The 27,183-nt window shown below is 38.7% G+C and overlaps 1 protein-coding gene across 1 annotated transcript in view; it reads right to left on the minus strand.

Annotated features, from left to right (window-relative positions):
- Window positions 1-21,083, minus strand: part of MYPN (myopalladin) — a 48,904-nt gene extending 27,821 nt beyond the window's left edge. Inside the window, exons 1-8 of the mRNA XM_009893979.1 lie at window positions 20,146-21,083; window positions 9,421-9,596; window positions 7,817-7,868; window positions 5,542-5,689; window positions 3,707-3,778; window positions 3,350-3,491; window positions 2,532-2,555; window positions 374-490 (exon numbers count right to left, since the gene is read on the minus strand). Of these exons, the coding sequence (XP_009892281.1) occupies window positions 374-490; window positions 2,532-2,555; window positions 3,350-3,491; window positions 3,707-3,778; window positions 5,542-5,689; window positions 7,817-7,868; window positions 9,421-9,596; window positions 20,146-21,083 (1,669 nt within the window). The remainder of the gene's footprint in view (window positions 1-373; window positions 491-2,531; window positions 2,556-3,349; window positions 3,492-3,706; window positions 3,779-5,541; window positions 5,690-7,816; window positions 7,869-9,420; window positions 9,597-20,145) is intronic.
- Between the last annotated feature and the right edge of the window lie 6,100 nt (window positions 21,084-27,183).

Genomic DNA, 27,183 nt, shown 5'->3' on the forward strand with positions numbered 1-27,183 from the left:
TTGTACTTTGCTCACCTAACTGCTTAGTGCCTTGGCAGCATAATTCGTGTAGGCCGTATGAAAGAGTCTGTTTTGAGGTTTCCTCCTTTGGGCTCTGCACCAAAGGGTTATTGAAACAGCAAGCTAGACACTCCATGGAGATTCTAAAAATGGCTATTGCCCAAATGGTGAGGTCAGCGAGAGTTGTGTTTTTGGAAGGGCTACGTGGGATTCATTCCCTAATGTTCCTTGTTCCTTTGCATTTCTAATTGGGGAAGGACACTTTGAAAAGACATAGCAATCTTGATGTTCGACAAGCAGCCGGGACTGCACAGTGCAGCAGCCTGCTCTGCTTGTATTTACTAGCAAGCACAGGGCTAAACCAAACTCTTACCTTTGACAGTTAGATGAGCTATACTAGATACCGTGCCATATTTATTGCTTGCAGTACAGGTGAAACTGCCAGAATCTTCTGAAAATACTTCAGCAATAACGAGAGTACAAATTTCCTCTGCAAAGCATCAGAGCAGTATTATTACTTGAAGTGAACAGACATTGAACAAACACAAAAGCTTTGACTACCCCCGGGGACATTTCCTTAAGGTTTCCCACCTTGCTCAGTTTGAGTTTAGTTTCATCAGTATTATCAATTTTGGCAGCCTTTGTGTGCAGCAGCTGTTATCAGCATTGTCTGCAGCAACTGGTACCCTCTGTGCTCCAGCATGCCCAACAAAAGTGAAGAACAGGTGTCGGCGGTGTTTGGAAAACATTAGAAAATGTTTTCCTAATCACATGAAGTACAGACTTTCTCTCTGAAGAATGGAAAATTTAATTTGGAGAAATACAGCGCGCTCTATACTCACAACGCACTAAAATACATGTATTTTTATCTCTTTGCGGATTGAAGAATTAGTTATAATTAACTGGGAACAATTAAAATGGAGTCACTCTGCAAGGTGAAGAAATACAAAACACATACATATAGGCTGGCACTTTCCAAAAGTACCAGTGCAGATTTGCAGGTAGAGGGGATTGTGCCAATTGTGCTTATAGAAAGTTGCCTTTTCACTTCTTTGTGAAGAAAACTAATGGGCGCCAAAAATGTGCTAGCAAAATTGTACTAGCAAAAATTAAATTCCGTCTTGAAAAGTCAGTCTGGGGTTATGACATTCCTGTCTGACCAGTATCTGACATGTCCGGGCAGCAGTACCAGCTAATAAATACCTACGATGATAGGATTTAAAATCTTTAATTTGGCAGGGTAGCTGGGATGGCAAGGGACAGTAACACCTAAAGGGTATTGAAATGTGGGCTGATAGCATTTCTTCAACTAGTCAGGGAGTATTTTGCTACCGTTTTGCAAGAAACTTTTCTAAAACCGTCCAGGATTAATATTTGATGAGTATTTCTGTAGAAGGCCATACCACACTTAAACTTGATTGTTTCGTGTCATCACTGAGGAAAATCTAGTAGCAACAAAGAGATTATTTGCTAACAACTATAGGAGAATAATAGTTTATTATAGTACTAGGATTATAGAACTAGTTTAAGGCATTATAGTATCTAGTTTATAGTACTTGGATTTGCCAACCACTGCATGTGTGGAAATCCAGATTCCTTCTGAATGAGCAGCAGGTGATGAGGCAGTGACAACTGCACCCAACTGATTACCCTCTGAAAACTGCTTCACATTACTCAGCAGTGATGCCACTGGACAGTAAAGGAACAGCATCGGTGGGTTCTGGTAGAAGCTCCATTTATTCATTCCTCAGACTCAGCAAGAGACATTGCAGAGAGAGGGAGTCTCTTTCAAGACACTGTTTGGGGTAAAAAGCTTGTAATAGAGCAAGGAGAAGAATACAGAAGTTTCTATTTCATAAGAATTAATACTCCTTTGGTAACTTTCTGTCTTAAGAAGGGCAGCTTTATATTTTTAATAGTGAAAAGCGTAACGGGGAGAGTGATTGTCTCATGGAGAAGTAATCAAAATCTATAAGATTGCTTTACTCAAACCATGCGAAGTAGCTTACATTCTGCTGTGACCCTTGAAATTAGCGAATCCGGCCACTTTTTTAAGATCTGCTGATATCAGGGGTGGAACACCTGATGTGATACTCTCATATTACGCTGGTAGGGAGCAAAGGGAATGGTTGACATGGCTAAACATCTGATGCAATGTTCCCTAACTGGTAAACTAGATAAAAATAGCTCAGTCCTACATCATCGGGTGTACTTCTGAACCTCAGATACATGGGGGACCCTCATACATTAATTTTGTTAATCTTTAGCTCATAAGGTGGTAACATTTAGGTCCTAAGTTAGAACTGGGTAAAAGCAGAATGGAAACATTATTTTCTTCAAAAGTGATTGAATCAATTCAAGTTATATGTTTAGGGAACAGTCTACAGTGAAATGCATCTCACTAGTAGCTATAGAATATGGGGAAAAGGAGAAATTATGTTATTTAAATTATGGAGTTTAAATAATATTTTGTGAGGTTAATCACCACATTTGTATAATCAAAACAGTATGAGCCTTTTGATGATTCTCACCTGGTTCAGCCATAGATCGTGGTTCTAAAGGGAAGAAGAGCAGAATTAGTAGATTGAATGTACTTACTTTTGCGAATAATTTTTTTTTTCTTAAGCACTAAATATGAAGCTTGCTCTTCTCAATAGAACAGAATACTCCTTTTCATCCAATTTTCTGTTTAAGGGGTGCTGGAGACAGCCAGGCCTTGTACTCAACGGTATGCCAAATCCACTGAATGATACGAACACTTATGAACACTTTTAAGAGCTTATGAATAGGAAATAAACTATGGAGGAAGTATTTTTTTTGCAATCTTAGTACTACTTTATTGTGTCTTGAAGTGAATTTCTGAAACTATTACACACATGAAATCGAGTTATGATCAAACATCGTTTCATTTAGGTTTGATTCAGTGTGATATTTAAGGAATTTCTATTGAATCTTAGCAATTTTAGCATTCCATTGACTTGTGAGGAAACTGCAGATGTTTCAACTAAAAGATGAAGGATTTACAGGCAATGGAACGACATAAATGGTGCAAACCCAAAACCAAACAGCAGAATTAAGGCTGAATTAGAAAAGGACATTAGAGTGGCAAAGAGATCAAAGCAGAAGGCAAAACAATTCAATAGTTTGGGGAATCTCAGACAAATACTACCTGTAAGTATGCTGTTCAATTCATCCGCGGTTTTGGTTTGTGGAACCCGGATTCATTGCCATAAATATGGCTTATTTAGTTCTTACCATTGCAATAAGAAATTCAAAGTGTTGCTATGTTAGCAATTTTGTTGCTTGCCTATATTTTATTAGACACAGTATTTGCACACAAGAAACATACTTTTCTGTAATATCCTAAAATCTGGAGAATCTTCTATCAGTGTTCCTTCTCTATACCATTCAACCTTTGGGGAAGGAGCTCCTTTCACCCGACATTCAAAGACAACGAGCTGCCCCTCAGAAGCTGAAATATCCTGTAACATCTAATAGAGAAAATGAATAGACAGTCAGTAAATGTCTTGTTGGTCTGGAAATAATACTGATTTTAGTAAGATTTCGTAAAGCCACTTAAATCCTCGAATGGCTTAAGAAATGCATTATTCCTTTTTTTTATCTTTGATAGCTAGAAAATTTTAATTCTCTCTCCATACAATTAATTGACCTCTTTAGTTTTCAAATATGTCATAGAACAAATTACCTTTGTAAATACAGGAGCAGCAATTATAGGTCTTCCATCCAGTCCTTGCAAATAGTTAGTGGGGCTTTGAGCCTGTAGATTGCAAAACATCACATGATGATGTTTAGGTGTACAGCAGATATTTTTCCCTATACAGGAGAAATGCGCTTTTGGAATGACACAAAAGAGATTTTTGTGGGTGAAGTCCAAAGGAAAATGTTTAGTGCGGCAAATAAAAGTTGCTCTATTGTAGACAACTGCTAGTGATCTTCCTGGATGGGTTACTGCCAAAGTTACAAAAATGCTGTTATTGCCTTCATAGAATCAGAGAATGGTTTGGGTTGGAAGGGACCTTAAAGATCATCTAGTCCCACCCCCCTGCCCTGGGCAGGGACACCTCCCCCCAGCCCAGGTTGCTCCAAGCCCCGTCCAGCCTGGCCTTGAACACCTCCAGGGATGGGGCAGCCACAGCTTCTCTGGGCAACCTGCGCCAGGGGCTCACCACCTTCACAGTAAAGAATTTTGTATAAATAAGGCCTTATTGCTCTATTGAGTTATTCATGGCAAGGAAAACTTCACTGCAGTGTATTATAACATCTTTCGTTTATACTTCACTAAGGCAAATCTACATAGGCTGCTTGATGGTAGTGTCCTTTTAAAATTCTTACAAAATATTTATGGATGTTAATAAGGAAAGTTAAGTCATGTGTGTGACTGCTAACTGTAATTCCTCTCTTTTGCTCAAACCAATCGATTTACAGAGGTGGACTATCACCCTATTGATACTTCTCAGTGAAATCAGAATGAGATTATTCTCCTCCTGGAAAACTTCCTCATATAACTTGATTCATAGAGGTTTTCATTTTATTGAAATAGAAGCTGCCCCGGAACAGCAGAATTAGTGATTCAGTATCTCAGGAAACATAGCCAAATTTTATAGATGGTGTCTTATAAGCCAACAAGATTAAAAGTGGTAATTTTTCAGATAACTATCACTCTTGACTTAGGCAACCTCTGTCAAAATGGCAAAATGTTGGAAAGGGTTAGTTCTGTTCTCTTTGTATTCAAAAGTGAACGTGCATTACTTCACCTATTCAGGATCTGTTTATTGGCTACCACCTAATTCTAGGCTGTAAACACTGAAAAGGTAGTGTAAAACGAGTTTCTCAGTAACTTTTCGGTTTTATTTTTCAGTAAATATGGCTCTTCTTTCCTATTAGGAAAGAATTCACGGTTATGAATATTCTGATAGTCTGCAACAAAAAGGACTCAAAATGCATGCTAACGTTAATTAGAAACTTTTTGATATGGATATTAAAATGTTATGTGGTAAATAAGCGTATCTACATATGAAGTAAACATAGTAGTGAAATGATTTAGCTTAAAATAAGCTTAATCGAAAGAAAATTATTTGAAGTGAGTTCTGTAGAGAGAGAGGAAAATGTTACAGGCTGCCGCTGTTGCAAGTGAATGAGTCAGTCTGCAATGCGAAGAGGCCGGTGGGTTGACGTACACGTCCAAGTGCCCTTCACGGCATGCAGTCTCTGACCTGCGGGAGTACGCACAGATTCCCACCACTGGCTGAGCTAGCGGCAGCTGCTCCTTCTGCTCACTGCCGCAGAGATGCCTGTAACCTGGGTGTGAGAGATTCCCTTCCCTTTGCCAGGTGCTAAAGGTTAGCTAGTAGGCGGGACATCTCTTCCGTGTGTGCAAGTATGGCTGTAAGGTTCAAAGCTGAACTTCAACAGCAAAGCGAAAACTAGAAAATGTGGGGTTCTGAGTTACAAACTGTAGAAGAAACACCTTTTTAAGAGCTTGCTTTTGGTGCTTGGAATTCACCATATTGTCTCCCCTACCTGGTTAACTGGTGTTGACAGAGGCTGGACAGGTACAGACACAGGCTGAACCGTGGCAGATGATGCCTTGGAGGTTTCTTGATGCTTGGTTGCGGTTCTGACAGCAGGAGATGCTGCATTCAAGGAGGTGTCAGCTGGCTTTGGTTTGCTGTGAAATATTAACCAAAAACAAGTTCTCTTAATTGGAAGCTGGAGCTACGTGTGTGTCTGTCCCAGTTACGTGTCCACCCCAGACTCACTTCTGGGATTGAATTCCAAATGATCAAAACCGATCCGTACTCCTAGGTAAACTGCATTTTGTAAGAATCAGGCTGCATACCTTGCCACTCTAATCTCTCATACCTAGTTCAGTTACACCAATTGGAATAAATGGCCTGAATTAACCCAGCTGTAGCTTGAAAGCTGCTGTTACCAGCTCTGGACAGCATGAGAGGGCAATGCTTGTTTCTCAGAGGACAGTGCTAGTTTCTCGAGCACTGCTCCCTGAGCTTATACAAAGATTTGGGCCTATAAGGTAATGAAAATACCATGGTCTGCTTGGATACAGATTCAATAAATTACTGCTGAATAAAAAAGAAGAGAGGTATGCTTTCTGACCATCATATCATGCAATTTTGGTAGTGTACAGGTTGGCACCTCTTCACTTCTTCTAGGTTGTTCCTATATGGAAGTGAAAGAGTTGACCCTATTTATTTTTATTGCCAAGTCAAATAATGCAGACAGTGAAGAGATGGTCCTTTTTATTCGGTTTGAGGTATGCACTGGCTGCTCTGGAATGTACCACAGGTACTCTTAGGAAAGCCAGTCTTCAAACCAGGGGAAGCCTTACTCAGAGTGAACATACAGTTGTTGTGATCACCAGTTTCTCTTTTGAAATTTTGAACTTCTTTTTGCACCTGCTCTCACATTAATTCCCTTTGGTTACAGGTGTTCAGATTCATGTGACGACAGCTGGAAGCTAAGCAAAAATAAAGACACGCTGATTGTACCCAAAACTGATCTTTCATAATTCTGTCATTTGAGGACATCCCACTACAATGTCAGAGCAGCATTCTTTTTTTTCTAAGAAATACAGAATGCAATACATTACTTCACAAGTTATTGAGGTAAGCAACTTAGAGATACCATCAAGTGATCGGGATCACGGTTGACACTATATTAACAATTAATGAGGTAGATAAGAAAAAACATTGTGCCTGAGATAGTTGGAAAAGTCTGAGCTAGAACTATGAAAAACTTAGCACTTAGTCCCAAAACCTTTGAGCTCCTCTTGATCTTAAGTTTTATATTAAACCCTTACATTTATCAAAGTCCATAAACCAATCCAATCTGGAGTATTTTATGACTCTGAAGTAAAAATCACCAAAGACAGGATTTGCTGTCAGCCTGAGGTCTTCAGTCAAACACACAGCAGTGGTTTTTATTTGCATTTTAAAAGAAAAAGACATTTGTAACGAGTATAACCCTCCTTAATAAATAATGGAAAAAAACCCAGGGTGCATAAGTCTACCTGATTAGAATTTCCTCTTTGTGAAGCAATGGTTGCTTTTGAGGTTGAATTAATGCATACAAAGGAGATCAAACTAAAAGACTGATTATTTTAGTTTTCAACCAGTCTGACTCCCTTTCCAGTTAATAGAAAGACTTTGATTCTGAAACACTGTAGATTTTAACAGCACTGGACCAGGTTCTAAATGCACAGGGAATGGATTTCATTTAGGAAAAATAAAAATTATTTCCCAGGTTTTAGATTACATCTAACACCCTTTCTTTCTTTTTATAATTAAGTAGTCTTTTATACCCATCATTTCAGTTTACTGTAGTTCATATGTATTAATTTCCTTATCTTAAATCTAAATAATCCATGTATGGCCACCTTCTGCCCAAAATTTCATGACACATATTTTCACATGAGAAATTTTATTACACTGTTTTTCCAAGTCAGATGCTTAAATCAGTATTTAAGTTGGGTCTAGTCAAATGCCACCTGTTTTAGTAAATTAATTTTAGTACTTTAATCTTTCAGGTGTCGTATTTCTTCTTATGTTTATATTTAATATTAAAGTTTCAATTCTTATGCTGAAGTTGAAGGCACAGAAACAAATGCGTATTGGTTCCATACTATTTGTAAAGCAAACAAACAAACACCCAAACAAGTCCCCAAAAGCCTAATGTGTTGGAAGTTGCAAAATATTAATGGAAACTGAAATCTCTACACTTGAGAGGTTTTTTTAACTGTAAGAAATATGGAAGATGTAATTGATTTTAAACTTACTGATCCATTTCGTTTTTGATGATTTCACCTTCAGAGTCAGAAGAAGAGACTCCTATGAAAAAGAAAAAAATCACTTAGCAGCGGGGTTTTTGGGGAAGTTTCTCTCTGAATGATACAAACCTTGATTCAAATTTCCTCTAGAGCATTCTAGGGATATATATTATAAAGCTGTGCCAAAACAAAAGACCACATTGCAGTGGAAATGAACCACCGTTGCATACTGTGTAAGATGCAGAACTGCTATTGACATAAGGCAGATTTGGGATGAGGTGCAACTGAAATGAGGAAAACAGCATGCAAGAGTGAATGTGTACCTGGGTCTTCCTCTCTTTTAAATGCCACTAGTATGATTTAGTGTGTCATTGCTGTTGTTAATCAAGTAAGAGCTTTTTTTTCTCAGACGCCTGGTACTACCAGTTTTATTAAAAAAAGGGGGAAAAAAATAGAGATACCTAGAATCATAGCTATTATTCTTAAACTAGTGCCTTGTAGCACAGTTTGGAGAAGGTACTAGCTCAGTTTACTAACAGCTGTCTCACTGAGACATTTTACACTTCTGATTCAGCTTTCATTGCGTTTGGAATTTGCATTTTCTCTGCAGTTCCTGCCGGTGAGCATCTCCATCAGCCATGGCTTCCATCCAACATCCACTGAGTTAGGTAAAAGCAGGCCTTGGCCCCAGTCTCGAGAACTAGTAAATCCCTGCCAAGCACAAACATCTCCCATTAATGTCAGGGGCAGTGCGGATACTAAAAAAGGATTCGTCCTTTCACTGTCAGATTAGAGACGTGAAAGAAGAACAGTAGAGCAAAAGTAACCTTGTATTAAGTAGGGTAGGTGCTGTAATTTATGAATGGCCCCACTGTTGTCAGTGGTGGTACTCATAGTGTATTTCTCTGCCTGAGAAACAGAAAGAGACAAAAGGGAAGAAAAAGATTCTATGTGTTTATTCTAAATTTGTAATCCTGCTAGCACAATGATGGATGCAATCTAAAACCTTACCCAAAAAAGCGATACGAAGAAGTAGAATACATAGACCTCTCTTAAGCCAAGTAGGATATATTAAAAAGCATAATGAGAAAGAAGAGAGACCTAAATCTGCAAATACATACACTGTTTTATTAACAGACTCTATTGTGCAAGTAAAATATCAAATTGCTGGCATTTTTATTTTGGTTACAAGGTCCCAATAACAGGTTAGGATGAAGCTATCCTATATTCAATTTGTTATAATGACTATAAGGAAAAGGTATTAATAAGAATTAGACACAAAGTTTAGGTTCTTATATTTCTGTGGAGTATCACAGACAAAAAATATAAGGTGTCATCAGAATCTGCATATTTCTAGAATTTGATCTTGCAGTGAGATATATAAAATCTCTGGGAAACAGCACAATAAAATTATGTGTAAAGGACAGTCACTTGTCTTGAGGGTATTTTACAGAGAAATAATAAATACGTTAATAATGATGAAAAGCGCTGACTCCCTGCTATGTATTTTTAGTGACAAATCTATTATACCGTTAACATAAAAGTACATAGTTGTATCTTAATCCCTTATGACTAATTTTAACAACCAATTTCCGCAACAATTCTAACATTACCTTCTATGTAAATCTCTGCAGAAGTTGAGTCTGTTCCATAGATGTTTGAAGCAAAGCACGAGTAACGTCCTGTATCCTCCTCAAAAGCTTCAACAATAACCAGTGAGTGTTGATCACCTGTCTGGATAATTTGAATGTCTGGTGAGTTTTCAAGCTCCTTCCCTTCACAGTACCACCTGCAAGGCAAAAAGTACTGTTTAGCAATGCAAACAACTTGACAACTAGAATGACAGTGTCTTTCTGATGATAAAATGGGTGGGTTTTAACTTGAAGATTACGGAGTACTGCAGGCAAGCGTTGAATCAACAGTCATAGGAATAAAATATTTATGATTTTCATAATAATTACAGCAAATAATAGAGCTCCTTTCTCTGCAGTATTTAAACATACTAACAAGCTAGTTTATGTAAGTGACTAGCACATGTTTTTCTTGATATACAGATTTTAATAGTAGAGTAGAAGAGCTCTGAATTTGGAATGCTATCAGTCCAGCTCTGAGTTTCTCTTGAGGTACATTCAGATTTGTGTTGTAGCTTAAACTGTAGCAAAAACCCCCACACCCTAAGTAAACAAATTTCCCTCAAACTTGTGATTCATGTTCATGTTGATTTGGAATGTGACTGAAATTTACTATGATGTTATTCTTTGTTTTGTCGTCTATTTAAGACAATCTGCTTTTTATAAAAGATGGCATAAGTGTATCATAAGGAAAGATGCATCCATTACAATATAGAGGCACTTCCTTACAGGGACATGGCCAGTGAGGCATCTGGACCTTGAATTCTTTTCTGCATCGACTTTCGGTGTTTTGCTTTTAAAACCAGCTACATGTCCAAGAATATATTAACCCTTTAGGGGCTTCACGCTCTCATCTAAGGCATTCCTAAGTCTCTCAGTGATCAGAAGGGTTGTTTCAGTAGAAAATGGAGGAACACAAGCAAAAGTAAAAGCAGCACCTGAAAAGACAGGTCCATAGGCTGTGCTAATGACAGCAACCATCAGCTCAACCTGAGAGCTAGTAGGAGGGGAGAACAGGCCTGACTGCTGTTGCTTGTTAATATGGAAAAGGCAGAACAGAAAGAGAAAAAGCAGGTGAGTTTGCAGAACCAGATTCAGATTTAGTAAGGCAGTCTAGGTTTTATAGAGAAGGTGTAGTACTGTGTATCGGGATCCAGAGTTAAATGTTTGCAATAATACTCAGAAATACCTGTATTTTTAGATAACCAGCTAAATTTGAAAAGCCAAACTAAGGTACATTCATCTTCACCATAACTTCTCTCATATAGACAGATACAAAACTCCACACAAATATTTGTGTTTTCTGTTTAGTGCTGCTTTCTTAACTACGTATGGTTGATGAATGCGTCTTGTGCATGCGTGGGTGGGGGCTGTCATACTGGTAACATTTTTTTATTCAGTTGATTTTTTTTAAATGAATAATTATTTCATCCATCTTTATATGGTAACTCTGTAAAAGTGCCTGCTAGATTTTCAGTGCATACAAATGCTGTCAAAGCAATGGCAAATAAGACTAGTTGTGGAAAGGATAAGGATAGGTTTTTAATTGTAATCATTCATATTTCCTGGCTCATACTATAAGGTACTTTGATACATTTCCATCTTAGACAATTTAGAAAAACATTGATGAATATATTTGTTTAACCATTAATAGTATTCATCTCTTGGAAGCACAACTTTTTACCACAGTTTGTGCTACAAATTGAGCATGAAGAAACCCCCAAATTAATATCTTGGAAAAAACAAACCTGTAAGACAGTCCATACCAATGGAAAAAAACAGAATTTAATATAAGTATAATGTAGAGTTGAAAAAGGAGCCTAAAAGGGACTGTGAGGTATGAAGGAGTACAGATCTGGAACTTAAATGGTGATTGCATAGCTAAGAAGTAAACCACGCACTATTTGTGCACCATCCAACTAGCCGTCCAACATGGCTTTCTTAAAGTAGACAGGGTATTCCCCAGTCCACTTCGAGTTGCACATTAGTGTAATCTGTAGCTGTACAGTCAGCTGACCCAAATGTACAGCTTGGAAAGCGTACAGGTCTGCCTGTTACGGAGGGAAGCTCCTGCACTGCAGAATGAATCATACTGCTTAACACAATTTCCCCTTTTAGAAAGGCAAACCTTTGGAACTAGAGAGCGAGAACTTAAACGTCTTGGTTCGTGTCTACATCTGCTTGCTTATCCTGTTGTACAAGCCTCCATTGTAACAAGAATTGAAAACAGGTCTAAGAAAATGACTTTTATGAATTTAACATTTCTGATTGCAATGGACAGTCATGTCGTAAATGTCATCATGTTAAAAGAGGATGCCAGTAGGGTGTAAAATGTCCCAGCTCTCTTCCCTGACATTTCACAGCTGAAGGGCAGCTTTGCTTCACTAAAATGCATCCATATCCTTCTTGCAGGGTTTTACCAATGAGAAACTGGCGTTGCTTTATGCAGAGAACTTCAACCGAAGTTACTCATTTCTCTTCCATTTGAGCCTTAGGGCTCTGATAGACAAGCTCTTGCAGATCTGGCAGCAGTACTTTAAAATTTTAAAATCCTGATGCTGACTTCTTTGCTGGAGGTTTCTTGCTCTGAAGCAAGGATAGCAGGTTCAAATATGTTCCCAGGCCCAGCTGCCCCAGTTCTGGTCTAATGAAAATAGGTTTGCACTAGGACACTAGACATGTGGACCAAGGATAACTAAGCCATACAAATTCTCCTATATATCACTTTTGGTAAATGTCAATAACCATAAGAAAAGAACCTCCTGACTGGGCAGTCAGGAGACTGCAGCTGCATCTTAAATTGCCACAGGTGTTTGCTTGAACTCAGTGTGAGCCACAAGGTTAAAGGAGTATTCATCTGTCCCTCTGAAGTTCAACATCGTTCATTTGCTAGGTTTTCTACCAATCTGGTGGGCAAAATGAGATGCGCCGACGTACTTTCTGTCAGTGGACAATCTGCTTAGAACAACACTTCAGGATAGCTTTCAGCAGCCATTCATGCTAATTCTCAAACCTCAATGGAACTTGTTTAAGGTGCTTCATGGTACAATGTAAACAGTGTTATGGATACTACCCAAACTCATAGGACATGCAGCACCTGGAAATTTAAGAGACAGCTGTCATCATACAAAAGGGAGTAATAACATCCTAGGATACCAGGTGAGCTAGTACATGCAAAAAGATAAATAAGAACTTACTGGGTGTTGTGGCTCAGACTGCAAGTCCACCTAATCCAACATGCTGTATAGACAGTCGCCAAAAGCAGACACGGTAGAATGTAAGAACAGAGCGAGTATATACATATATATGTATGTATAGTCATATATTTCTCCGGAGTAGCTAACCATTTTCTTTTATCTTTTTTGTCTTTTTATATTTATCTTTTATTTTCAATTTTACCTACCATTCTCTTTATCTTTTTTAGAAGGTGTGAAGCAGCCCTTAATAATTTTAAAAAGGGAAAACCACTGGTCTTAATATGATTATTTACAAACCACCTCTCTTTTAAAGGATTTCACTATTACAGTACCATTACTATTATTTCTAGTAGATTAGATTGTATGGTTCTTCACTAACATTTAGTTTGCAAATCCTGCTTTTTATTTGTGTCATCTTTATTTTGAAAGCATTGGTTTACACTTCCATTCAAAGTACATTTCTTTCAAAAATAATAATCTTTCTAGCTTCTTCTGAGTGAGCTGTAGTGTTCATATTCCATCGTAGTCCAGTCAGGAACCTCCAGGTCCTTTAATACAAAGCTTTTCAAACAGAAGGAATAGCTACATCTATATGAGACTTTGCCCATAATAACTTGCCCAGACCTGGTATTTTCCCCGCTAATAATTAGATACAGTGCGTTTTTTTGACTGGCTCCCCAGAAGTACATATTACATTTGCTTTTCTGTTCAGTGATGTCCTTAGAAACACATAGATACAGACACTGTAGCTAGTAGTGGGGTCCTTCGTATCCAGAACACCAACATCTAGTGCCTGGGATAAAGAAACAACTCTACCGTGAGTACGTAGAGGAAACATTTTGCAGTCCCAAGGGAGAAGTATGGTAATGTGCATTACAGGGTTGATTGAAAAGGTCCTTTGAAATTGATTAGTGCAATTTTGAAGTTCCAGACCAGAAAAATGTATTGGATTCCTGTGATCCCAAAGGGAGATTTTTTTTTTTATTCTATGTACAATATGGTTTATTCTGCTGTTGTTATCAAGATTTGCAATTGGTGATAATCGATAATGTCATATTTTCAGGAGAGAAGACCTAAGGTTCATGCACAGTTATATGACTGCAAGCACAAATTGGGTATATGAATGTACAAGTCGCCTTTTAGGTGTGTAATTCATGTAGGCAACCGCGTACTTTGGGAGCTGAGTCATGGCACTTACTCATGTCTTTTTATATACCTACCTCATGCCTCTTCCTTATAATGTAGTCTTGTTTTAGCATTTAGCTTAAGCACATATGAAAAACTATTAAAAAGAATACCCGTGTTCTAGAATTTGTTCTCATCAGCAGCATCTTTTCAGAACATTAATATAACTTATGTAGTACAGTGATATTATATTTTTGTGTCCACTTAAATGTGGCTCCTCACTGCTTTATGTGGCACATAAAGCAAAACACATAGCACAAAATGCTGCGATATAATCACCAGTAAGATGTTCCGTTGTGTTCCCACTGATCAGCTTTTCCAATTAACCTGTTGTGTTTGTGTAGAGATAAGTGTGTATTGCATGCCTTTGTGAGGCATAATTCTAATTTCCTATAAGCAAAATTAAATACACCATGTAAGCTATTTCTTCCAGTTATTTTGATAGTATGTGACTAGTACATTCCTTTAGTAGACTCTTTTCTTTGCAGTTATTTTTTCCTTTGACTAGTCCAAAAATTGCAACATAAATGATTTAAAACTTCAGGAATAAACTTGTGTTTTAAACCTGTGTTTAGTTCTCCTACGCAGTGTGTTCTTTAGTCACTATTTTCACCATAATGTTAAAGTATTTTGAAAGTAAGCCAAGAAAAAAAAGTGTGCTGCATATATGTTATCTCTTCACAATGCTTGAAAATGAAAAACAATTCTCTCTTGTGAAATTAAGCTTTATGTGAATCTTTGGTATGGCCATATCTACTCCCTTCTTACTAACTTTTTATTTTATTCTTACCACCAAAATGTTGTACGTGGTAGTAATGAAATGTCAGTTCCAAGAGGAGTTTTGACATTGAGATACGTGGCATGACTGAAGTAGCAATACTCTCTGTCACTGACATTTCATTCCTGCCATGAATTGTAATCGTACAAGGCAGGTTCACATGAAGCACAGGCAGTGTCAGCCACTGTGCCAAATTCATCCTAGGTCTTAATCCATTGACTTGACTGGAGTTGCACGGAAAAGAATTTTGGCTCTCTAGGCTTTGCGCACTAAAACATATAAATGTTTTCACTTGGCAGCCAAGAAAAAAAATACCTTAATCAGTCTTACGTGACTTCAGTCTCTAAAAATCTGTGATTAGTTGCAGATTTAGTCTCCTTAAACACAGCAGCACTAAAATGCACTTTTTAAGCTTTGTATGCCGATGTTAAAGAATGTTTTCATGGAAACCTTATGACATACGGCCTGTTTTTAGAACATCAAATCCTCCTGACACTTCCAGGATAGCTGCGTATGCCAAACCATGCAATGTGATTCATAAGTAAAATTAACCTAGGAGTGATGTGCCAAACAGTTTGGAAAAATGTAGGCACCTCTGAACTTGAGGGAATAAGGAGTGCTCTCCTCACGGAGAAGAGTGAATGTCACACCTATCATTACTCATACAGAAACGGAGCTGTAGAAGGAAGCATGAGAAGGAGGTCATCAAAACCTTTAACACTTTGGAAATATGCTACACACTTCTCTTAAATGCTTATTTCTAACCTGCAGTATAGTCAGAGTAAAGTAATCAATCAATAATTGTAGTAGTGCACTTTAATTGCGAGCTAAGGTTTGAGCTAGCTAGAGGCCCACATACTATAGTATCAATCGTTGTTTGTCTCTTCTATGATACTGCACTCAGCTGATTATACTGAAAAATGGGTAACATTTCTTGAAACTTCTTTCTAGATAGGTAGGGTTAACAAGTTTCCTCTAACATGTGGGCTTGTTGGATTAAGGCTGAGTTATCTTAAAAGGTAGTTGGATAGGCCTGTCGGGATTCAGTCACGCAGCATTTAACTTTCCATATCCTGATATTTCAAATCAGTTCCTGGTTTCTTTTCTTGCTCCATATTCAGCTTTTCTGTCCCTCAGTGAGCCCTTGTAAATGCCAGTTCCCTACCAAGCCTGTAAATTTTACTGCTTTCTCATTGCCAATGATATTTTGACCCTGATCCATCATGAATGCCATTTACACCATTTTTCACATCATCAGTTTTGTTTTGTACTATCTTGCTTTCAAACGTGGCATCTGTCCATCATATTTTCCAGTCCTTTCCATTCCTGTGATCAGTTTCTTTCTAAACCTCCTGTCTCCCATTTCTGTCTTACAATCCCCATTACATCAGTTTAACCATGTGATTGCTCCTAGTGTTGACTGAGAAGCTACATTACAGAGCTTGTTGAATCTTGTTCTTGTTTCACAATGCTCTGAGTTCCCACAGTACCACGTCTACATTGTAAGTGTGTATATTATAAGCATTACAAGTAACCTGGGATTCCTTTCTGTGGTTAGGAAGTCCATTTTAAGTCAAAGGACCCAGGCAAGCATGCATTAGCACACGTGTCCAAAGGATTCTTGTTTACTGAGCTTGGTCGTTCAGCTAAGTTGAAGGAAGAAGAAATCATGCCTTAAAACCAGTCAGCATTAAGCTTTCTTTCATCAGTTGCCACCTTGCCAGTTAGTCCTTTCCTGGGACTACTGATTTTTGTATCTCTCTTGCTTATCTATCAGAATTCTTCTCTCCTTGCCCAGCTCCACAGATGCTGAACTAACGCACTATAAACCTCGGAAAACTGTTACCCTCAAAGCAAGACGGTTGCCAGTTCTGAGCCCAGTTCTGGACGTAGTTCCATAACTATGGCCAACAAGCTGCTTCCTTCACTATTTTGGAAGCTTTGCACAGCAGATCAAATGCAAATATTATTTCTAGTGAAAAAAAAAATGCATTCTTATGGTCCCCATGGTTAATGGAACACAAACCCCAAAGAACATTATATTTTCTGGTGTCCTCATGCTGTAGCAGTGACTAAAAAGGCCACGATCACTGGAAGCACATGAATATTTATCGCTCAGGCAAGTGATTTTTTTTACACGCTTTCTTAGTGTTACTCCTGCACATTGGTGGAGTTGAAAGAATCTTGCATGCACATAACAAAAGTTTTGTTAACTAACGATTATGATCAGGAAATTCTGTTCAAGCAGCTAACGTTCCCAGCTTTCCCCTTACTACACCATGTACATACACACACAAAAAACCACAAGGAGGGAGAGAGTTCAGACTTACCCCCTTGTGACTGATCTTTTATTTATTAGTTTAAATTGTGAAACTGAAAGCTGAGCCTGATCTTCCTCTTGAATTTGACTGCTTGGGACTGATTTTCTGTATGGAACCTTTTTCTCCCTGCCCCGACTTCCCTTGGCCTTGGGGCATCAGCATGTGAGTTCTGGACTTCTGTGTTAGCTCCTCTGAGACCCTGATCTGGCTAGAAGCATGAGTCAGTAAGCCAAGTGTGCATTTCTGTTTGGTGCAGTGTATTATCATTGGAAAAGTCTGATGGATGCTTATTCTAGAAAAGTGTAACAGCTCCTGTATTGATGTCATTCACATAAGTAACTCAGTTTATTATTTACAGTAAACAAAATCAAATGTTGAAATAGAAATTTCAATGGAAAAGCTTCAGTTTTGTTGGGACAAAAATAGACCCAAGTTACAAAGATACCCATCATCCAATTCCAATCAAGCAGTTCCCGAATTGGGTACATAGGCATCCTGGCCATCCCTGGATACTCTGTGGGATGAGTCATTGTTCCTGGGTTTGCCCATCTGCCCTTGCGAGGCTTCAGTGACTTTATAGTGTCAGCTTCTAATTCAGATAGTTGTTAAACGCCTAAACTTAGATGGCATGACACCTTGTCAGTTTTATGTATGTGTTAATGGCATGGGCATGATGTGCTGTTATAAGGATGGTGTTATGGTCTTCTGGAGAAATACATGAAATTAACATTGTGCACCAGAGTATGTGTCAGTAAACAAGCAAGTCAGTGTTCATCTTTTCTGAATACAAAGAAAGCCAGATTGAGTTTGTCTACAGGTCTTTATATGTAACAGAATAATAGAACCATAGAATGGTTTAGGTTGGAAGGGACCTTGAAGATCACCTAGTCCAACCCCCTGCCATGGGCAGGGACACCTCCCACTAGACCAGGTTGCTCAAAGCCCTGTCCAATCTGGCCTTGAACACCTCCAGGGATGGGGCAGCCAATGGCAACCTGGGCCAGTGCCTTACCACCCTCAGAGTGAAAAATTTCTTCTTAATATCTAATCTAACCTAAATCTAATCTAAAATCTAAATCTACCCTCTTCCAGTTTGAAGTCATTTCCCCTCCTTCTATCAATACATGCCGCTGTAAAAAGTCCCTCCCCAGCTTTCCTGTAGGCCCCCTTTAGGTACTGGAAGATTATTTCAGTTCTCTTCTTTGTATTATAAACTCTGAATCATGAAAGAAAAACAATTATTTCTCATGTCCAGGGACCCTACTGACGTTTTTAATATCAAAAAGATTTATCAAGGCAAGTGCCTGGAGAAATAAGTCTCAAAGTCTTCATAAGCAAGAGAAGTCTTCAGAGAGTGCTGCTAATATCTAGGGCATAATGATATTTCCTGTCTGTTTTCTGTCAAAAAAACCCCAAATTTCTGGCACTGTTTTCTCTTTTAATCGGACTCCTCTATGAGTTTAAGGGCTGAACACAATACAACATTTATAATGGCATAAGCTCCACCGCGGGAATCAAAATTGTTAATTAAAGCAGTGAGTTTAGACATGAAGCATAGTAGGAAGCATATTCTTCCCAAACAAGGTGTTTCCCCCAGCTTTAGAACAGGTTGGTCTGCTATAAACAAATCACTTAGTCCTTTGGGAGTTCACATTCCTGTTGTGGACAAGAGACCCTGTTTGGCACCACGAGTCAAGGTCTTGTTAGGGACTGAGAACCTACATGTTACTACTGAAGGCGCTCGTGGGGCAAAATAATCTGGCATTCAGGGATCCTATGAACTGGGTAACTTCTTGTCTTCATGACAAGGCTGTCCATAACAAGAGGATTCTTTTGTAGATCCTTGTTCATAAGTACTTAATAGCATGTTTTAAAAGCTTCTTCCTTTTAAAAAATTAGCAGCTGGTGTGCCAGAAATCCAAGGGAGTGGAAGACAAAGATTCTTTACCACAAAAATCTTTGGAGTTTCTGTCTTTGCATGTTGAAATAGTTCTTGTTTGGTGATTGTGCCTATTAGTTCAGTGAGAAAGACGATAAGAGGTGTTGACTGCAGTGGAAGTGGTAGTAGTGCTGTACTCAGCATTGTTGAAGTATATAAAGAAGACAATGAGCTGACAAGTGGAGAAAGTGGACCATCTGTGAAGCACAGAGTCCTTTAATTAGATGCTGAAGATGCAAACAGTTCTTTTCAATATTTAGAAAAGCAACACAGATTTCTAAAATGCCTATAAAAGGATAGGCAACAGTCTAGACTAAGGGTATCTATTTATGATTCTGCGGGTATTAGGATGCAAATACGTATAGTAAGTCTGTAAAAGATGGATAGAGTTTTCCTTTCTATTGGATTGGTACAGTCCCAGCAAAGGAAATACAATTCCAGCACTGTAAGTGAGAGGTAAATTTGACTAATGAGCTCTATATGAACAAATTTCGATTCAGAACTGCTGATGAGATCTCAGAATTTTCAGGATAAATTTAAAAGTTACAATAATCTGTTTCTCATTCACTGATGTCATTGAGGAATAAAGTGTAGCTTTTTCGCATTTCCTTTCATCTCTGCAAATGTTTCTTGTTTAACTTTCAAAATCCTCATAGATATAGGTGAAAACTGAAGCATCAGAATTTGCGGGCTAGTCACACAACATGAACAAGTATCAATTAATAAGGGTGTCTTATCCTTGATAAAACCTAAGTGGTTTTTTCTAAGGTCACAGCAGAATCATTGCCAGAATCTGAATTAGAACTGAGCTGCTCCTGGATATTTGTATAAATAACTTAAATGAATTCCTTTCCTCTCTGTTCATGTACGGATGTTTCTGGTTTATAGGATCCTGTGTTCACTCATCTCAAATACCTTCAGACATCAGTATGAGGTATAGTGGCCATCGATGGTTGTAGCCAGTTTGCACAATCAATCTTGATTTCCATAAAGATAACTAACATTTCTCACTAAGGAGTTAGTACTGCCTTTTTATTATGGAAATACGGTATTTAAAAACAATTCTCTAAAATTCAAAGAAAGTAATGTGTCCCAAAATCTTTGTCTTAAAATATAAGCAACCTTTTGCATGATTTAAAGAAAACCATTTTTTTTCTTAATCAATTTTAATAACCAAGATCAAGAGATTTCCGCTACAGATTACTGAAACAGATGCATATCTGGAAAGAGTAAGGCATACACCTACTGTTACGGAAATACAAGATGACAAGCGCAGAATATGTTTACCTGACTTCGGGTGCTGGGATTCCTACCACAATGCAGTCCAATTGCACTTTGGTTCCTTCAGGAACTTCCCTGCTCTTCAGTTTTTGAGTAAAGCGTGGTGGTTGTCCAATAGGCTCATCAGAATATACAGATGCAGATTCTGACTCCGTTTTTAGCTCTGCACTTGTTAATTGATTGATAGATTCCAAGTTTGCCGCCTGTTGATCGTCTGTTTGTTCAAACGTTTTCTCTGCTTTGTTTTCCAAGTCTTGAGGTACTGGAATGGAAAGCCTTTCTCGGTTTTCTGTTGTGCTAGGTAGGCTAGAGCTGCCTTTTTGAGCAGGCTTATTCTTAGAATCAATTTTGCTCCTGTAGTTTTTGCACGTTCGAGGTCTTATTCTTTCAGAGTTGTGAGCTTTGAAAAGTGATGAGAGCTCCTCAATAAAATCTGCCGCCTTGTTTAGGAATTCCTTTTTTGATTCTGATTCAGAAGGGAGGTGTTGTTTCTTTACATCTTGAGAGCTCCCTTTGGAGCCCTTTGTATTTCTGACACGGTCCTGACAAAAGTTTGAGTGCAGGCCATTGTCTGATGTTTTCAAAGCTGTAGACTGGGCCATTTGTTTGTGTCTTCCCGTGTTTTTCAGATGATCTGGGGGGTGCTGTGAATGTGCCTGAAGCTCGTCCTGTTTAGTTTCCAGTGGATTCTGATCAATAGCTTGTCTTGCCAGGTTTACACTTTCATCTAGCTCTTCTTGGCTCAGAAAGGCAGAGAGATCTGGAAGGTCATCTTGGGCAGCTACCTCATCTGAATCACCAGAAGCGTTGCCATAATGGAAATGATGAGAAGCTGGTTCTGATCTGCTTCTTTCACTCTTCCCTTGATGTTTAGTTTCAGCTAAATAACTTTCTCTCAGAAGTTGAGATATTGAAGTTGAGGATTCTAAACTGTCGTCTTGCATGCTGCCAACAAAAAGGACAAATAGGACCACACCTTATCAATAGCAAATTTTTTGATTGCACACAATTACAGGCTTCTGAAAAGCAGAACACAGCATTTTCAAAGTGCATCTGTGTGCTGAATATTAACTTGTAAGTATGACCTTGTTTTAAAGGCCTGCTGCTGTACATACTGCCCGATACTGTTGCCTTTACCCAGAAAAAAAGAATCTTTTATCACTTTCTATTGTTGGTAGCCTTACACAGCTAAAGCTACTGCAAGTGTGGTAATTTATACTTTGCTACAGGCAAAACTTAAACTGCAGAGCTATTAACTGAGTTTCAATGTCAAATCTTCATCATTGCTGATGTGTGTTTCTTAGCTAAGAAACAACCTCATCAGATAGATTAAATGCTAGGTATTTCAAGGGCTAAAAATCGTGAGAGAGTAACAGTGCTTTTAAATTAAGTAAATTTAGCTTGAAAGACACTGAATAGTCAGTAAATGAACCCGCAAAAGCTTTTGAGGGATGAGAGGAGGAAGGAGAAGGAGAGAGAACAAAAATATTCTATAACGACAATTTTTCATTTAAAATTCTTAAAGATATTGTATTATAGGAAGCGATAATGGTGCTAAATGTTGTATACTTTCTTAAATTAAGCATTGTTTCTAATAAGCTATTTAAAGTAAGTAGAGAATTATGTCATTATTTGATACGAACGTCATTTGTACTACAGGGCCCTTAAAAATCACTATCTCAGGTCATCCTGATTCTGAAAAAATGTACCACAGATGAGAAGACAGTATCGGAAAGCCCATACTTAGCCTGTGTGTCTGATAAGCAAAGCTAAAGTATCCCTTTTGATACTTAAGTAAGTACTTCTGCAGAACAGTCTCCCTTTTCTTTACACAAGAGGCATTATGAATGTAGAGGGATTCAGACAAACTAGTAGCACACTCATCTTAAGGTGGCTTAAATATGAAGACAAATCAGACAAATACTCTTCACAACCTTTCAGAGAGCTGACACCTCACAGCTACTGGAACAAGTGCACGACTATTTACTGGATCTGTCTCTCAGAACATGCAGTGCGCAGTGTCTCTCTCCTACGTCATTTATGGCCTGGCAGGTCTTGCTGCAATGGTTTCAAATATTCCTACCCCAAGGTGTCTGATTTGTCACACTGCAGAAGGTTCTGTTCCTGTTGTGGCATCAAGAGAAGGGAACATGCGAGCCCTTGCCTCAGCCATTTCCATGCAGACCCTTATGTGACAGCTTAAGTTGCCAGGGAGAGGGAAGAAAAGTAAAAAAGGTAGCTCTGCTGTGAAAGGCTTTCCGCTCTGCTAGCGGGACAATTGTCCCTGGAAAAGGGCTGGTAAAAAGCAAATGAGGTGGTAATATCTCGTACTGCTGCAGTATTTCTTGCTGGAATGCGAGTGGCAGCCCTTCTTCCTTATTTAAAAAAAAGGAAAACTTCAATTTAAACTGTCTACATTCTTCTTCAATGAATGAACATATTCTGATGTGCATTTTGAGACCGTAATCCTTCTGCCTGAGATACATTTTTTTATATTGAAATTCTTTTTCTTATGTAAATATTTGGCATTTTCGATTTGTTTATTTTGTTTTATTTTGGTAATCTGAAACAAGCACGATCAGTAAGACAACACAGGCACCCAACCAAAATATTTACGTTTGTGCCTGTACAAAAAAAGACAAATAAAATACCATATAAATGATATGCTTCTAAGCACCAAATCTAGTCCCTGCAACTGAGCCGGGTCTGCGATACTAATTGAACACTTGGCGTTAAATTATCTGGCACAGTGCTTCAGTGAAGCTGTGGCACATAAGAGAATGTTGATTTGGGAAGCCCACATGTGATAATGTTGTAAGCTGTTTCATGACTGGACAGAGTATGTAATTTAACCTCTTAAGAGAACAAAGAGGTCTCCATGAGGCTTAAAAGTTCCCGCTCTATGGATACTACTTTTGCTTGCTCAGCTTTTACTTCTTAAGCAGCTGTGCAACCTTATTGAACCTGAACGTGTTTAACGGGTTGTATTATCTTGTTTATGTGCTGATAGCATACTATGTGCTGTAAAGCTCACAGCTAAAGCTACAGTTTCAACTCTGAAGAGTTTAAATACGTTCTAACATAAGGAGTTTGCCACCTAGAAGACAAACCTCGCACCTGAATAAACTGCAGCCCTAGAATATAGCTGTAATATAGGGCAAGTTTGCTTTAGACCTCCTCCCCCCCTGCCGCCTTGTATCTACTTAAAAACAGAAGGGGAGAAGTGGAGCCTCAGCCAGCTCTTTCCTCTGCACCATGCAGCTGGCTCAGCCTGCAAAAAGAGAGCGGTGTGTGCTTTTGGTGGGAAGTCATAGAAGGTACAGAATACCTCTGGAGGGCTGCAGCTCCTCACTAACCTCTGTGCATGTGGCTATGGCTAAATTATAACATCCAGCTCTATGTATCTTTGTGGAGCTTTAGATGCTGCAGCAGAAGGCTGTATTTTACGTGGTTGCAAAATTTAGCTTGCCACATTTCTTGGCCACTCTTTCTGAAACATGTCAGAATGGCGCATCTTCACTTCATCTCAGTGTCTGTAAAGGTTATCAGAGCCGAAAAAAAGATGATGCAGGTCTTTAGAGAGCACTGGACACTCTAAGGAGGAAATGCAAGTAGGGAAATAATACTGTGTGATCAAAACCTGCCGAAGTCAAATGAAGTTAAGGAACTCCTGCAATAGTTTTGTTGAGAGGGTATGTGAAAATCATCTGACTGTGACTGTTCAGGGTTTCATTTGCCTGTTGTACAGATACTGCTTGATTTTCTCATTTAAGTGCTATGTCTATTTCAACAGAGGTTATTAATTACAGTGCAGCTTTTCTGCAGATAACCATAGCAAAGCAACTGTTTGTTCAGTATGGTTCTTTGAGACATTGTTCTGGGTCTTGCATATGTTCTACTTATCCTTTTAACAAAGCGTTGAAACCTGAAAGAAATAATTTCTGCTAAAGTGAGAAATAATTTTGGCTAATTCCCTTAAGGACTATTACTGCAATATGAGGAGATGCTCTCAAAGAGAGATGGGCAAAATAGCTTTATAATTCCAGTTTGCAAAAAAAAGTATAGTAAGGAAGCCACTGTCTGATAGCAAAAGGAGGAAAATTACATGCAAATTAGAGCAACATAACAAAATCAGGGGTGCCTATACCTGGTGAAAATATAAAATGATAGAAGAAATTAAAGGAGTCGGATCAAAACTTCCTGGTCCTTCATTTTGGCTAGCTGTAATGCAGCTGTATAAAGCATCTTCCATTCGGATGACCAGGCTAGGCAGCACAGCTGTGCATGGAAGAGCAAAACCCACTTGTCTGTCACAGTCCTGAGCAAACATATAGGGAGCAAATGAACCAATTGCTGGTTCAACCCTGTCTCTGCCCCTCTGAGGGCAGTTGAGCAGATGTGAACGGGAGAAAACAAACAGTTCCCCAACAAAGGAGCTGAAACAGCTTCCTTCCTTCTGCCCATCGGAGCAGAGTGCTCCTTCTGGTGTTGGGAAGCAAGATACTGATGCGAATTAATCCAATGCCAAATTCTCAATCCTTAGAGAGCCATCGCTTTTCTTTAAAGCTCACCCAGGGTCAGAATATTATATCTAACTCTTCTCTATTTTCAGCTTGTGTAGAAGATAACTTTTTATTCTATTTTTAGTAAGTAAGAAGTTGGGTACTAGTCAAATGTAGCACTTTGAGGCAGTGCTTGGCTACTGAAGTTTTAAGATGCTTTGAATTATGTGATATTTCTAATTAAATGGGACATGTTGAGTTTCAGCAAACGTTGCTGTGAGGTTACCAGACATTCCAGTTACGATTATTAATTATGCCTTGCTTATGCCTTGAGAGATGTACGTTTTCTTTTCTTTTTTTCTACAAGGACTTATACTCTCCAAGGACTACAGAGGGCTGATAACTGAGGGAGGCACTGGTTAGGCTGAGCCATTCAAGATTTCAGTCAGGGCGCAACAACTTTTGTTCAAATGAGACCAAGCATACAGCCTGACAGGGTCTCTGGGCTAGACAGTGATGAGGCTGAATTCAGTATATTTTCTAAAATATCTATTAAATCATCTCTCTAGTGACTGAAAAGATATCACCAGAGGAACAGCTATGCTATTACAGGTTTGATTAATGATAATTTAGCCTTTCTGTAGCCAAAATTGGAATTTAAGATCTGGTCTTGAATTCAGACTTTCTCTTTGCCTGACTTTCTGGATTGTTTAGACTGAGATGTGGAATTGGCCTTGATATGCCTTGAGCCTTCCCTTTCATTTTTCCTGATTGGGACTTTGGAACAGCAGTGCCTTTGTGGCTGCACAGAACCCATCCCACAGTCCCCCCAGTGTGCAGCCACACAGAACCATATGATGGAACTAGCAAAATGTATGCAGTAATTGTAGATATCTCTCTTGAGTAGATAACTGCAGATGACTCTGCAGATAACTCTGTTGAATAAGCAGTAAGAAGGACAAACTCTAGTAAAAGCACAGTAGACAGCAATCTGTGGTGTCAGTGAAAGCATCAATAATTTTGCAGACTGGAAAAATCTGTCTCATAACAAACTGGTATCAAGGGGAGGAATTGCAATTCTAGTTACAAATAATAGCTCTAAACTGGTGGTATTTAGGATTGCAAATGGGATGACTGACTTCAGCAGTCACCAGTTCTCTACTTTTGACTGGTTTGTTACCTACAGCACCAAACAAGTGCATTGAGCGCATGATTTTTTGCTTTCCGGGGACACTAACAGCAGTGAACTTGGGCACCTGTTGTCTTGAGAGGCATCAGAGAATGTCGTGAACAAAACTGACTACATGAACTTCTTCAGTCTACGAATTCAGTTTCCACTAGCCAACTAATTGCACAAGCTTTCTGAGTTTCCAAGTGCCCGTATTTATGGCAACGTTCTCTTATTAGCCAAGTGATCTGTAGGATAAAATGTCCACAAAGGTAGAATTAGTTTCCACAGCTTGTTTTGGCAGTGGCTTGACCTGAAAATCCATAGATGGAAGGGAGGAAAATCGCATCGCAGAAGTTTGCACAGTGTGACACTGAACCCTTTCATTTGCTCTTGTTAGAGGCTTGTTAGACTCATTGCTGAGTCATCACTGAAAGAATCTGAGTTTTTCCTAAGAAAAGAGCAGTAGTGAAATCTCAGCAAAGCTGAAAGGAATCCCGGATATATCTGAGTGCAGATCCTCTGTTTTGTTTGGTGAGAGACAGCTTTGAATGCTTGATGCCCAAAAGATGTTTTTTTCAAACACTCCTTCTCTGCATCCTAATAAAGAGGTTATCTGCAAATAGCAGATTTAATGCAAAAAGCATTTGAACATCTTCTTTGGCCTTCAGTTGTAGTTAAAAATGAGTCATTTTAGGCAGTACATGTTTTCCTGTCTAGCTATTCAAGCGACCATTACTTTAATTGAGTCTGCTTTGGTGTGAAACCCCAGTATCAGAACAGCTACCACACTGCTGCTCCTTGCTCTGCATAGCAGCACCTTTACACAGCAAGGCTCTGGACATGTATGCCCAGCACATCTGTTTGGAGACTGGAAAGTTCAGCAGATATTAGAGGCTATATCCTTTTCCAATTAATTTAATTTCCTTTTCCAATTAATTTAATTGCACATAAATTGCATTTACCCATACACTGTTGAACACTAACAGGTATACGGGTGTTTCAACTGTATGATTACAGCTATGAAAAACAAGCTAAGAGATGACACAAGTGATCTGTCTTGCAGATGTTTAATGATCACAATCACATTCTTACGTGCTTGCAGGAATTCTCACTTAGCAATTGCCATTGTCACCGTTTCCGTTACTGCCTGTTGACAAGCTGTAACTGCTGCAAAACAGACTTTGAGACTCCAGACATAGGAAGGGTTAGGCTGGAGCAGAGGACTAAGGTCTTACATGTGTTTGGGGGTGTGAGTGTGAGAAGTTTTTAATAATTGTGTTTAGAAAGCTATGTACAAGAAGGTGGTTTACTTTTCTGTTTTAGACACATTAGTAGCTTTGAATTCCATTCCTTGTAATGAATCAGAAAGTC

This window comes from Charadrius vociferus, unplaced genomic scaffold (assembly GCF_000708025.1).
Source record: "Charadrius vociferus isolate BGI_N301 unplaced genomic scaffold, ASM70802v2 scaffold611, whole genome shotgun sequence".
Taxonomy (NCBI): Eukaryota; Metazoa; Chordata; class Aves; order Charadriiformes; family Charadriidae; genus Charadrius; species Charadrius vociferus.